This window comes from Crocodylus siamensis, chromosome 1 (assembly GCF_052110815.1).
Source record: "Crocodylus siamensis isolate JL-2025a chromosome 1, ASM5211081v1, whole genome shotgun sequence".
Lineage (NCBI taxonomy): Eukaryota > Metazoa > Chordata > Crocodylia > Crocodylidae > Crocodylus > Crocodylus siamensis.
In genome coordinates, this window is record NC_143395.1 from 265,767,319 (window position 1) to 265,782,552 (window position 15,234).

At 43.1% G+C, this 15,234-nt stretch overlaps 1 protein-coding gene and 1 pseudogene across 1 annotated transcript in view; one reads left to right on the forward strand and one right to left on the reverse strand.

The window, feature by feature from the left end:
- The window catches only part of IL1RAPL1 (interleukin 1 receptor accessory protein like 1), a 1,351,669-nt gene that overhangs the window by 51,547 nt on the left and 1,284,888 nt on the right, over nt 1–15,234 (reverse strand). Inside the window, exons 7-8 of the mRNA XM_090061969.1 lie at nt 8,464–8,596; nt 6,485–6,630 (exon numbers count right to left, since the gene is read on the reverse strand). Of these exons, the coding sequence (XP_089918095.1) occupies nt 6,485–6,630; nt 8,464–8,596 (279 nt within the window). The remainder of the gene's footprint in view (nt 1–6,484; nt 6,631–8,463; nt 8,597–15,234) is intronic.
- On the forward strand, nt 12,030–12,234 carry LOC149874461 (U2 spliceosomal RNA; annotated as a pseudogene).

Here is a 15,234-nt window from a genome sequence, read left to right on the forward strand (position 1 = left end):
GTTGGAGTACTGGGCACCGCACTTCAGGAGGGATGTGGACAACATCGAGAGGGTCCAGAGGAGGCCACTTGCATGATCGGGGGCAGCAGGGCAGGCCCTACAAGGAGAGGCTATGAGACCTGAACCTGTTCAGCCTCCACAAGAAAATGCTGAGAGGGGATCTGGTAGCTATCTATGAACTGGCCAAGGGATACCAGCAGGGAACGGGAGAGACCCTGTTCCCCCAAGCACTACTGGGAGTAACAAGGAATAATGGCTATAAGTTGATGGAGAGTAGATTCAGGCTAGATATCAGGAGGCACTACTTCACGGTCAGGGCGGCTAGGATCTGGAACCAACTTCCAAGGGAAGTGGTGCTCGCTTCTACCCTGGGGGTTTATAAAAGGAGACTAGATAGACACCTTGCTGGGGTCGTTTGACCCCAGTACTCTTTCCTGCCATGGCAGGGGGTCGGACTTGATGATCTGCTCAGGTCCCTTCCAACCCTACCAACTATGAAACTATGAAAGGATCCTGTGCCTTCTGAAAACGATGGTCATACCAGTCTGGAGAAACTGCATGGGAGGGCAGCAGTATGTAGACTAGGAGAGGAGGAACATCCACCAGCTACACATTGGGGGAGGAGGGCAGGGGGTTTTTTCCTACTTCTGGGAGCTGAGCAGAGGGAACAATAACATAAGTCACCTGCCCACTTCTCATGAAAGAGTCCTGGTTTGAGAAGCTGGCAGGTCCTTTGTTGCTTCATTCTCCCTTGAAACAGGCTGGGGCAGCCCATGCTTTCCCCAGACCAGAATCTCCCTCTCCTCAAGAAAGCTTGAGGAGCAGGGGAGAAAGGGGTAGTTTCTTCATCTCTTGGAATCATTTTTAGTGGTGGAAATGGTATACCCAGGTCCTAGGTATACACTTTAGTAATTGGAGTGCTAGGTATGAGAGACAAGGTTCTTTGGGTGAATCTGGTATCTTTTATTAGACCAAGGTATGAGAGAGTCACTTCATCCTCCTCCCAGTGTCTTGGCCAAAGCCGGATTCCTGTAGGACTGCTTCTAGCAGGCAAGATCAATGAAGAAAAGCCTAGTTTGTCAGTGGCAGTTTAAGTATTGGATTGCCTGGCATGATCAGGACACGTGTTGTTATGGGCACTAATTTAGACAGTTAAGGAACTTTACTGGCTGAAATCTAGACAGCAGCAATACAGAAGTCAAGGAGCTTCATGGCTAGGTAGCAGCTAAGTGGTTGATTTACACATGTTAACTAAGGGCATGTGTAGACAAAACAGGGGCCCTAATTTGAAGCAGTGGGTTTTAAAAAACACGGCTTCAATTTTGGGTCAATGAAACCCCCGTGTCGTGCACACACCCTGCTGGCTTTCCTGCCACTCTGGTGGGAAGGGGAGGGTGAGCTGCTGGTGGGCGGAATGGTCCCTGGGCTGCTGGGTGGGGGCTGGTGCTTCCCTCTGTGGCAACGGTGGCCCCCACCCCTGCCAGTGGCACCTGCCCACGGGCACCCAGCTTGGGAGGCCCAGAAGCATTGGGCCCCCACACAGCTCAGGCAGGAAGGCAGGCTCCAGCTGGGGGGGTGAGTGTGGGTAGATCAAGCTGACTGCTTTTCTTGGGTGGAGCTACTTTCCCAGGCAGTTGCCAGGCTGCCTGCAGGACTTCCTGCAGAGCTGTGGAGCTGCACAGAGCCCAGTGCTTTGCTCTGCAAATTTTCTACAGTGTATGGAATTAATGTGCAATACGCTGCCAAGGTGTGCAAACACTGACACCATTAAAGTGGTGCAAAAGCATTTAGCCTGCTTAAAGTGTCATGCACACATGCCCCTTGTTTCGTCACACAAGGCCTAAGGTACAGAGTTAGGGACCTATGTTCCTTTTGCATTAACTTATTAATCTCTTTGGGTGCTTGTACACCTGATAAGGATTTAATTCCCCAGGTTTTATTCTGTGCCCCCTAAATTGAAATTGTGGGGCATAGGATAAAGCCCTGACAACTAAACTGTTTCAATTTTTCTGTCACATTACAGCAAGGGCCTGATCCTTTCTTTTGTTGTTGTTTTTATCAGAGCTGGAGCCTTCCCCCAGCTGGGGGATGAGCTGCTGGTGGGTTGAGTGGCCCTGGTCCTTCTCTCCATGGTGGTGGCACTCCCTGGAGTTGCCTAGGTGGACTGGGTGCTGCCCCAGCTTGGAGGCAGCACCTGGCTGAATTCAACTCTTTCCTGAGCCCGCTGGGGCTTCCAGCACCCTGCGCACTCTCTGTGCCACCTTTCTGCTTCCTGAGACCACCTGGGAATGGATTAGTTTGACCCTGAGGCAGTGCGGGGAGGCAGCACGCGAAGGCAGCAGGAGGTTGGATGGACGTGCTGGTACATGGAGAAGGCAGCAGGGATGGTGTATGGGGCTCTAGAACCCCATTGAGCTGAAACTTCCCCAAGCCCACCCAGGCTTCCAGCCCCCCGTGCACCATCCCTGCTGCCTTCTCCAGGTGCCGCCACACCCAGCCATCCTTCTGCTGTCTCCCCATGCTGTCCCAGGGGCAAGCCAGCCCATTCCCAGGCAGTCCTAGGCATGAATGCTGCATGCCCCTGGAGGCTGGGGGGGTACGGCGAGCTCCTGCAGGTGGTGGCGGTGCTGTCGGCAGTGTGAGTGTGGTGGTGGCAAGCAGTGAGCTCCCACAGGCAGCCACAGCACTGTCGGTGGTGGAGGGATGGTGGGAAGCGCCAACCAATGGTCGGCAACCACCCACAGATGCTGCTGGTATCATCAGCGCCAGTCAGCAGTGATAGGGGACTGCCCACGGATGCCACTGGTGGTGTCAGCAGTGGGGTGGGAGGGCAAACAGTGACTGCCTGCAGGTGCCGCTGGCAGTGTCAACAGCACTTTTTTGCAAGGGGTGCACCGTCAATCTCAGGGGGTGAACGTGCACTCACATGCACCCCCTATGCATCACCAATGGTCCCAGGCAGTAGGAAGGTGCTGGAGACAATGCATGGGATGCTACAGACCTCAGCAGACTCAGGGAGGAGTTGGATCTGGCTGGGTTGTGCCTCTGAGCTGGGGCAACACCCAGCCTGCTAGCAGCCCACCTTGGTAGCCATGAGAGGGCGCCGCCACCATGGAGGGATGGACTGGGGCTGCAGGCAGGCTCTGCCAGAAAGAAAAAAGGAATCGGGCTTCTCGCTGTTTCTGCCTGCGGAAGGTTATAATACTAAGAGAGGTGGCCTCATGCTGAATGGTTGTTATTAATCAATTACTAGATAATACCTGACTCATGAAGTCTGTCCCTCTATATTTTCAAAACATTGGACAAACACTTCTAAGTATGCTTGTGATGCAGGTAAGCAATGGAATCCCTTTTTTCTTGAGCAACTCAGTCAAATTCACACGCTAGTTAGAGGCAGAGCTAGCCCAGAACCCTGGATTTATGAGCAACCATCCTCAAATTTAGTTATTCTTATTGTTACCAACTTAAGTGGACACTGGCTGTATTGTAACCTATTTGCAAGCAATTTTCAGAGTCCCAGAGCAGCTAATGTTCTCAGCCTTTACAGAGCAAGAGGCTTAACAATTTAAATAAAAAAGATAATACAGTACAAAAATATTTATACTTGGAGTCAGTAAAGAAACAGTTTTTGTCACTAATTACTTAAATAGGTCTGTCTGGGAATGGCTTTTGTTTAATAACTATTTTTTTTTTACTTCCTTTATGATCACAGTTATACTCTACAGTACACAGAATTTATTGTTTTAACTGAACATGCAGCAGGAGTACCATAAGTGGCGCAGGCAGCACACTTGGGGAGGATACACGGCTAATTTGTGCCAGGCCTGCCAATAAGGTTGGCCCCCACTGTTTTAACCTATTTTTATGTGTTTAGTGAGCACTGTAGGCTTAACATCTTGACTGGTTTATATGGCTGAAAAACCCCCAAAAGCCAGCAACTTAGAAAAGTATTTTAACATTTGGGAAACATTTTTTCTTAATTTATATACAGTTATCGATTGTTCTATGGAACTACATTTTCAGAAAATAACAGATTCCTAGCAGAGACTAAATGCAAGTCTAAACAAGGAAACCTAATGCAGAGTGTTGCTATGGTGACATACACGAAACAAAGCAAGCTGTGCAAAACTTCCCCTGCTAGGAGGCCTGAGAGACTTGGTAGAATTTTTATCTGCCATGGTTAATTTCCCATTTTGTTCAAACAGTTGTCAATGTGCAAAGTATGTAGAAGGCTTGTAACAGGTACATTTTGCATCTTACAGACACAATAGGGTCATTTTTCAAACCACCATTTCAGAATCACTATGATTTAAAACAAAACAAGATAAAACCAAACCAAACTCCAAACCTTTAGCTATTTCTAGGTATTAGTGATGATGATGATAAAACTTTCTGAACACTGTTTCGTAAGCATGTCACTGTGAGGCCATAGGCTCTGGGTGGTTTGTCATTCTTAAAGCTCTTTCAGGGAGGCAAGGGAACGGAGTGACTTTGCAAAGTTTAGTCCATTCAATTAAAGGTTAGCAGTCGTAGAACTCCTCAGTGGGGATGTTCTATGTAGTGTTACAATCTTACAGCTACTGCTGACATGAAAAGGCAATAGAAAGGAAAAAGATCATAAAAAATGACCTAAAATCAACAAATCATTGTCTTTAAATTCACTCAAAATTCTTCCAGTAAAATTCGTTATCTCATAAGTTGATTGCTCTGTTAAAGATAAATTGTGGTGTTATAACTATTTACTGAATTTATCACATGGATTCAAATATTTCTGAATTAGGTATACCTGCCCCACTGCTAGTCTATTACTAGCAGGTATAGCTAATTCAGAAATATTTGAATCCATGTGATAAATTCAGTAAATAGTTATAACACCACAATTGACTGGCTTACACTCCTTTCCCAACTCAATACCTGCAAGAATAAATGGCAGCTAATGCCCCAGACAGATCATTTGTTTGTTTGCATGTTCTGACCTCTTAAATCTGAAGAGGTATAATAGTGCCAGAGAATGGCCATGATGCATGACTGTCCAAGTAGTTTGTGATGGATAGGAGACAAACATACCAGTTAATTATTTATGATAGTTTGCCCTGTAATCTGTTTTTGAATTTATTCAAGCTTGTCATTTAACAAAACAAAAACTAGAGGAGGGACTACTGCCTTAATGTAAACTGGCATCCAACAAGCAGTTCAGAAGCGTGTAAGAAAGTAGCATGTTAACCTCTAATAATAATGATGGGAAAGCATGGATATTGGTTCTGAACTTTCATTCCTTACTAAAGTCAATTGTAGCCCTTAAGCCTTGAAGAGCCCTACATCCTATAAAAGTACCTCCACTGTACTCTAGGAGGTAAAGTGTACAAGCAGATTGGAAGGCTTGTTTAGCAAGGTGCTCTCTGCCTCTCTCTAATTATCTCAGTGGGAGATTTTTAAAGCCATTAGTTAGGCCCAAATCACCTGACATCCATGAAGAGAGGAAACAAGAAGAACTTTAAAAGTTCCTCACTGATCTCCCTCCAAGTGTTACATTAACTACAACATTTTAGAACTAAAAACCCTGCAGAATGGTGAGTTAGAAAAGGCAATAACATTCTTAGTGTGGGATGATCTAGGAGTGAAACATACTATCAGTAACTGTTCTACTACTGGGGTTTATTTCTTACAGAAAATGAACAAAATTATATTGACAATAGCTTCCTACCACGTTACCCCTACTAACCTTTTATGGGTTGCTATACTATTGAGTCATTAAATGCACGTTCTATATAAGCATTATTAAAAGACTAGAAAACTGCCTGTCAAGAATGATGGGAGAGTGGGGGGGAGGGGGTGGCAGGCAGGGACAGAGTGCTACTACCCACCACCCCATGCTGCCACCACCTCCCAGGAATGGGGGTGGGAGGGGGGGCTTGCCCCGCCAACCCTTTCATTCCCCTCCACTAGCACCCCATGCTGCCGCCACTTCCACTGCCATTATCCTCACCCCCACCCCCCCGCCCCCGGTCCTGCTCCTCAGAGGTGGTGAGGCACCACTATGGCACTGGGCACAGAGGGGAAGGAGCAGGGCGGCAAGGCCAGTGCTGCTGGCCTCATCCCCACATTCCGTCCCTGCCATCACGGCAGTGTTCTGCCGCCTCCAAAGAGCAGGATCAGGCCAGCATTGCCCCCTCCATCCCTGCTGTCATGGCAGCACTTCACACTCTGATTGGTTGTTTTACTAACCAAGCAGAGTGCTCCAAGAATGTTACGGACAGACAGACAGATGGACCAAGCCCTTTATCATATAAGAATATAATTTTACTGTTTCTATTCCAGTGATAATAATAATTAAAAATGACTTCTCTGGTTCATATGGTAGGCTTTCATAGATGCAGGGAAACAAAAGGAAACCCTGCCTTTCTATAGATTACTGTCTATAGGAAAGTACAAATGCAAGATCATTACAATGCTCAGTAGCTATGTTCAAAAGCCAACTATTTACCCCTTTTATGTAGGAGAACACTGGCATGTCTGCGTCCATTTCCATTTTCAACATAACACGAGTAATTTCCTAGGTCTCCTTCCTCCACAGAATCAAGAATTAGTGAGATGGACACTTCTTGTTCCCCAAGATGTTCCTTGAGAATTCTACAAAGAAAAAAAAAGTACTGTCATAGGTTTAGCTAAAACTGTGACATAATAATTCTATTCACAATTCGCAAATGTATTACTTCAGATCTGGCTATAGTATTAAATTATATCATGCCATTCTCTCAATAAAATCTGGATGAAACATTGGTTTTGTTCAAAAGCACTTGTCAGCAATCTTTATGATTTCATGGAGAAGCAACTTGGCCATGTTGTGGCAAGAAAAATCATTACTTGAGATGCTAATGATCATCATGGTTCTTTTGTAAAATTAAAAACCACTAGGAAGAGCTGAAATAGCTAACACAGGCTTCAAACAAATGATGGAGGCAAACACATCCTGGGTAAAAGCCCATTTTGTCACCATCTTTCCTGTATTTTACACTCCCCTTTACCATTCCCAACAATAGTGTTAATAGTCCTGAAGAGCAAATAGGAAATTACTTGAAACTCTCATCATCACCACCTCACACCTGGCCAAAATAAATGAAAAGCACTGTTAAGAGTCCTCTCTGAACCAACATAAAACAAAGAAGCTGTAAAGAGGTTTATCACCTCTTTAAACATTTTAAGTCCTAACTCTCTAGGTGAAAGGCTGTGGGGAGGCTTTAAATAAGAAATATAGTACAGCAGAGTTTGATGCAATTTGGCATATTGGGACTCAGCTCCATAGAATAGTCTTGGAGTACAGTGAGGTGAAACATTCTTGACTTCATGTAGCCCTTGCGCATGGAGTAGAATATGACAGGAATAACCTTTAACGTCTGCATGGTGCTCTTTGTTTGCCAGTAAGATTTTCTCTCTTACTTTAGTTTGCCTATGCTTATTCTGGAAAATTAGACAGAATAAACAAAGCTGGTCCCCTTTCTATAAAGTAGCACACACTTTAGTGAAGAGAGATGGAATTTAAAAACAGCTAACTTCTTACATGGTCAGAAAAGTTACGGTCGATAACATGCCTACAGTAATTTAGTAAGGGGTCCTAAAGTAATGTATACTGGTATATTGATATGTTAAGTATATGCAAACAGCATATTGCGTCATATACTAAAAAGGTTCCTTTCAGATATGAGTCGGCACTTTATAATAATATTGTATGAGATTTTGTAGTATATTTGAACCAGAGCATCCTCAGTGGAGGCATACTTTGTTCTTAATCCCAGGCTAATGCAGCACTTTTAGACTATAAAATCTCTTTCTAGCTCCACTGTAAAACCAGAGACATTGCAGGCCAAAATATCCTTTGAATACAATTCCTTTCTGAAATAATATGAATAATAATATTTAGAAACAAAGGCCTGACTTAAACATTAACACTATTATTTTAGGCTCTGTGACTTCATAAAAAAACTCCTATTTATTTGTGGGCCTTGTTCTGGATTTATTTCTATTGACTGCTTCTTAATAACATTTTTGGGGGTAAATATTACTGTTTTGTTACTCAACAAAGTTATTATGTGAATTCAGATGCTACATTAGCAAACTCTTGTGTAAGTTGTTGTAATTTATAGTGTTATAACTAGGATCAGATCTTACCAATAACAGCATTTCCCTATTCCTCCATCCTAAATAGTCAGCTTTAGTAAAGGAACAGAAAGGTTGATGACCGGGTAAAGGACCATCTTCTCCACCCTGTTACATCAGTCTCATAATGTGTATTCCACTGACGTCATAAGAGTAATGGTTACATATAACCGATGTCACATACAGGACAATCAGGCCTATAATATTTCCGTACTCATGTTAGTAATAAAAATCTGTTCCTTCTCTTTAAATAGTGCTATAATCACTATCAGAAACAAATACTGTAAGAGGACACATTCTTCTTTTTACCTAATATCACTTTCCCAGACGCGATTTTCATCTAGATCTTCAATAAATTTCTCTCCTTTCATCCAGTAAATTAAAGGACTGACATCTCCACTGTATCCAAAGAAAGCTCGGCAGGTTAGATTAGCAGAACTGCCTGTGACAAAGAATTAAAGAGAAATTTGATTACAAAATATATGAAAATATTTACATTTTGGATAAGCTGTTAGCAACTGCTTTGCTTGCTCATATCAGATTATGAAACATATGGATTTGCAGATACAGCTTATGACTTGCTAATTTCTAACCCTTATTTAACATGTTTCCTGGAAACAAACAAACAAAAGAAGCAGTGTTGTATAGATATAGGGTCCAATCCTGGGTTCTTTCAGGCTAGGTACAGACATTCAAAAAGACTGAGGCAGATTCAGACTAATTTATATGGGTTTCTCTAAGTGGACTGGGATAGTCTGGGAGGGAAGAGAACACAAGTGTGCCCTTTGGGGGGCGGAGGGCAGGCTGCCTACATTGGCCAAGGTGAGTAGGTTGGGGGTGCTCCTGCATATCTCCTGGCAGGCTACCAGAGAATGCTGAGTGCAGCCAGCAGCTGGCCACCCCTGACTGGCCAGCACAGCCCCTCACCCCAGTCCTGCTGCCTGCCCGTGGTTGGCTGTCAGATGCAGCAGGTAGACAGTGAGGGGGGAAGCAGAGTTGGGAAGGGGGAATGGAGGCCCCACTGCATGTACCTGATTCTGGCCTTGGCCCCCACAGAAACAGATAGTAGTATTTCCCTCACCCCCTTGCCTGACTGAGGCTGTGGCTGCGTCCCTCCCGTCACTGCTCTGTTGTAAAGGGACACAGATGCAGGGAAAGACACCAGGATTTGCTGACAGCTGGCCAAAGGCAGGAGGTGGGGACGGGGACAGAACGGGACAAGTTCCAGCACACTGCTCTGCAAGGGGAGATTAGCAGGGATGCCAGTGGACATCAACCTAACTTAAGTTAGGAGGGGATCTGGTACAGAGGATCGACAGACAGGTTTAACCTAAGTTGCTTAAGTATGATACCACATCGATCCACGTTAGACTGAATTCCACCATTTTTAAACCAGTCTACGTACGTTGAACTTCAGTTCCGTAGCAGGTTTAAACCAGTTTGCAATCACTTATAAATACCGGTTTGTGTGTAATGTTTGTACCTGGCTTTACCCAGAGTTTGGGTTTTACAAGGGATGTAGGCTCCAGTCTGTGCAATTATGATATTGTGCTGGTTTATCCAACCTAAAAATAGAATAGACACCTGGACCCTTTCCATGTATTTCTATTAAAATAAGTAAACGGAATGTAAAGCAGACTCTCAATCAAATCTGTATTAAGGTTATAGCACTTACTGCAGAGAGTACTATGCAAATAGAAGCATATGGAAAAGTTTCTGTCAAGGTTTATTTTTGACAAGTTCTGTTTCTAAGAGACTGCCATTAAAAGTTAAGGTTCTCATTCCCTTTTTGGTTACCCTTACAAAGAATTCTTATTCAATAAACTCTAAAGAATAATACGTATGCACTTATTACCTACCTTGAAAACTTGCTTTAACATGTAAACATAAATTTGTACATTTTATTAGGTAAATAGGGCTAATGTTGATGTAGGGAATTTAATACTTAATCCTGATTTGTTTGATTTTTATTGTGTGCTCTTACCATTTCATTAATCTACTACTACTACTATTATTTAAAAATTTCACCTCCTGCCTCAAATATTTCATGTATGGCTGTCTGAAAATGACCAACTGATAACACCAATTAAAGTCAGACCCACTACACAAACACATTACGCAATATTACTGCTCAGTTGTGCAAAGGCTTAACAGATATCAGCTCTTCAAAACCAGTGTTTTCCTCTTCATTGTGACTTGATGTCAAAATATGCAGAGTAAGTAGCTCCTTCTCTAATGAGAGGAGTATTTTCACTGAGTCAATTCAACCCTGCATTAACATTAAAAACTTTCTGTTTTTGGTCTTGGGTCTCTAGGAAGGAACATGAAAAGCAGAAAAACCAGTAGCATTAGTACTGGCCAAAATACTGTCACCTTGAACTCTCTTGAGGTTCCAAAACATCAAAGGAACTTCTTATAAAGTGAGATACTACTTCTCATGTAAGAGGGCAGGAAGATGGGAGACAATCAGGAAATCAATAAATATATAAAGTGAATAAACATTTGCACAACTTATTAAGATTTTAATTTGGAAACAAATGTATACTACTGTATAATACAGATGGATAATTATTAACTAAGTGTCCTATTATCGGAAATGATTTGCAGTCTTCTGTAAAAAGCATCTGGCTTCCACACCTGGCTGAACTAGTAACAATCCCATTACACACAGACAACCAATATGCCTGCAGTCTAAATTCACATTTTTAAGGCAAGAATTATATATTACATTCTTTAGCTATTTGGCAATTACATTCCTGTTGGCCATTATGTGAAAGCTCACCTTCACTCAATATCACATGCTATAGAGCACCTTGTTCCTAAGCAAGGGCAAAAAGAGTCATTAAGATATTGCTAGCTTCCACTTTTGGATACTACATTTACTTGAATCTAAGACAACCCTGATTATAAGATGACCTCACACTAATTAGATTCTGTATGTAGAAGATGTATAAATTTACTACAATTTTTCAGGTATAGAATCTAATTATTGGAAGTTTGCTTTGATTTTCTTGCTTTCTCATTGCTACAGCTAGGAAGATAGTCTCCTTATCCCTTCCAACTTCTTTCCCCTGCAGTCACTCCTTCCACCCTTACTGTCAGACCCCACTCTCCCTAGGGAAGAAGCACATGGAAGAAAGGGGCAAATTTGAAAACACAGGTCTTGAAATAAACCTTCCTGTAGTAATTTGCATATAGGCAAATTACTATGGTTGCCCATAAACTTAGTTCATCCAGAATTAATACATTTGACCTTTTTGGAACTTCTGCCAGCTTTAGCACAAGTACTCCATAAACACACATTTTTGTACTTACTTATATAGTACAAACTATGCATGATAGTCCAAAGCCAAAGGGCTTGTGATTTACCACACAGTTAATTGGGTTGGGCCCCAGCAGAATCAACAGGGTTTCAAGCCATAGTGACCCCATAGCTCAGTACTGCTTGGTATTCATGTGTAGTTCAGATAACTGCCCCCCCCCCGCCAAAGGACTGATGTGCTAATTACCGCCCCTGCCCACTGACTGGAATTGGATGTCCATCATGAATCCTGAGATGCTCCAAAAATGTATATGTAGAGGAGGCACAGGGCAACCTGGTCCAGATCCACTTCATGGAAGGACGGGCCACACCAACCACATGTGAAAGGCCGAGAGAGAGAGTGCCTCTAATCTAGAGAGATGTTTGGTGATGTTTGGCAGACATTTAAGGCTGGTAAAGAAACAGGAATCATTGGGAATGGGAAAGAAAGGTACAGCTAATCTGTGGGAGTGAAGAGGAAGTAAAAATATATGCTACGTAATGGCTCACCATGACTTGAATAATTGCCAACACTGAGGGGAACTGCACACTATGGGCACGCAGATGAGCTCAAGTAACCTCTCCTTGTGGTACCTGGCAGGGGAAGCAGCGTGACCAAGTAGGCGAGCTCCCCAGGGTAATTGTCTCTGATATGTCCTCCATAGGAGGTCTATATTGAGCAGATTCTTTTTGGTATTGGGTGGTGGAACCGGAGCGTGCTCCATCCACTCCATGCATTGACCTGGTATTGCAGTGCTTCCAGGACCGGTGCAAAAAAAAACAGAAAAAAAAAAAAAAAAAAAAAAAGGTTCCCATCCACATCTAAGCCTTTTTGGCTAAAAACCCTTTGGTTATCTTCACCTGCCTGCCATTCAATGGTGCCATCCACTACAGGAACTACAACAGAAGGTGTCAACACTATGGCTATGAGGTAGAAACTCTCCCCCATGTAGTGAATGCCTGCAAGCCCCATGGCAGAGTGTGGCAATTCTGCTGCAATGCTGCCCAGGACTGACTGACAAAGGCCATCCCGGCCTCAGTGGGGACCATGTCCATCAACTGCACCATCTCAAAATGTGACAGCCAGCTGCGCCTGGACATAGGTATGATGGACAAGGACAGCAAGCGCATCATGGTGGTGAAGGTCACCATCCTGTAAGAAAAACTGTTAAAAGCTTTCACTGAGGTATGAAAGTGAAACAGAGAGAAATACCAGCCACTGGCAGACACCTTGAGAAGCTGGCTGGCTATACAATGTAATGGTTGAGGTACTGATTATCGAGGCACTCGGAGCATAGGACTCCAGCAATGAGAGTGTCCTGTGGCCTGCCATGCATCCCACCACTATGACAAGCTGATGTGGTGCTTTATGGTATCCAACACCATCCAGTGGTTAAGGGACATCTATGTAGAACACATCATGGGACAGCAGAAGTACAGGGACCCCACCACACCAACAGCTGGAAGTGACAAAGAGGGGAATACCTGACTGGCCCTCCTCCCTCTCTTCCCCGACCCGGCTGCACTGAATCACCTCCAAGGACTCTTAATCCTGGACTCTTCCCCACCCCTGCAATTGTATCCCACATGTTATTTGTAACAGTATGTGTTTTCCAAACCATTTCCCTATTACAATGTGGTATTGTTGTGAAGGGTCTCTTGTATATTCTCTGCTTTATAAGCATCATGCCCCCTCCCTCCCTTTCCCCCTTCCCACCCCCAGGCTTAATTGGCTGCATGTTTTATATGCAACTCAGTTACATTCCCACTCCTACCCCCACCCTCTACAATGTATCCCTCTGCCCCCTTGGGTCTTTTAGTATTTCCTTGTGCTTTGAAGTTTTAATTTGAACTATAACATTTTCTAATAAATTAAATTTTTGGCACCAAGTGGGGGCAGGGGGAAGGGTGTCTCCAGGTTCAGTGCCAGCTCCCTGTGGAAAGACCACCCACTCATTTTTAAGGACCAAACAAAAAAAAGTTCCCCTCAGTAAGTTTGCCAACATGGGCCATGTTTTATAATCATTGGTTTTGAAGAGCTGTTATTTTCAAGATAGGGAATAATGCTTTAGTTAAAGCATTCCTGCCACCATTCTGAAATGTGGAGACACTGTATATGCATGCTGGAGAGGCTGCCAGAGCTTGTTAATTAGCTAACTCCAGGAGACTTGCTGCAGACTCGATTAATTTAGTCTTCTTCAACACATGCTAATTAGCATGCATCAGAGCAGATCTCCATTATGTGTATAGGCAACCTTTGGTATCATCCAATACTATTTTAGAAGGATAAGTGCCATGGCCATTGCAGTATTTTGTGCCATGGCCACTGCAGAATTTTGGACTTTTCTTGGAACTCTCACACCATATGAAGACTCAGTCCAACCCATTTTAGCTTTTGAGAGCTGATAAAATCACAGCCAGAGGGAGGGAGCTTGTTTGTAGGCCAAATTATTTCTGAATCATCAAGATTAGGCTCCACAGGCACTAAACCATAAAAGCCTGCTATATTCCTGCAGCTATGAGGTATCTATGGAGCTGACACTTGTATATAGTTAGCCCCTAAGCCATTTATAGGTGCATATTGAGGTGTATATGTTGATTTTTCTTTAAGTAAACACTGTGTTTTGTTAGGGGAAGGGGGGAATGTCACAAAGATAAAGTTAAAAAGATTGCAGATTTTTCCTCATTAATTTTTACACACAGAAAATATTATGCACATAAAATATTTAAGCATATTTAAATACAGATTTGAAAGTTTCTATCCAACATGAAATATTTACACACATGAATTAATTAGGAAAGGTGTACTTTCACTTACTAATACTGTGCAGATTACTGTTGCTGAGAAAGGGCTATCAGGATACTAGGTATTCACCTGTAAATTGATCTATGCTTTCTAACATGGCTTCACAATTAACCACTGGGAAGGTCATTAGCAGGTCACTATGAAGGATCCTTGTGACCAGCCACTAAAACTGGTGACCTTGTTTGTTACCTGGAACTAACAGCTAAGTATATGGAGGGGAGAGGAAAACTGAACAACTGGGCAATGTCATTATCACTGACGGGTGTTTGACCCTTTGGTCTCTCAGAATTTGATAGCAGCAGACATTCAAATAATAGGCAAACACTGGGGGGCTGTGTGTGGGGAGAAAGGAATAAAGGTTCTGAAGCCTCATTCAGAAAGGCAAATTAGGATACAAAAACATTGTGGAGGAATGTCACGTCCATTTTTATGGTTGCATTCATGTGGTACTGAATCAATTTCATAGCATGCTATAGAGCCCCTGGCATTTGCTGCTACTGGAAAAGCATTATTTTGGAGCTGAGGAGGGGGTGGAGGGACTATTTCACTAGATGGATATGGTGGTCTTACCGATTTTGGGGACTGAAAAGTGGAATGTTTTAAAATGTTTTTAGAGCATGTAGCCTATTAGATAGGCACCACCTCAGCAAATTTTAATAAGTAAATTAAAACTAGGAGATGCTTTCCTTCCTGTGTTAGCCATAATTTTATAAAAGAACTACTGAGCTTGTAACTATAGAGGCAAGAATTTTTGTGGGCAATACCTTTTATTGGACCAACTACATAGTTAGGAGGGACACAGACAAACTTTTGGTTACCATGTAACCCAACTACCATTTTTTAATTATGGGTAGCCTTGATGGTTATTATTTTGTAACTTTTTTTCATTAAATATTGAAGAACTGAAAACTGCATTAAAAATAATGCAGATTTGACAATTAGTGGGTGTGTATGCTTACTATGAATGCCCCCA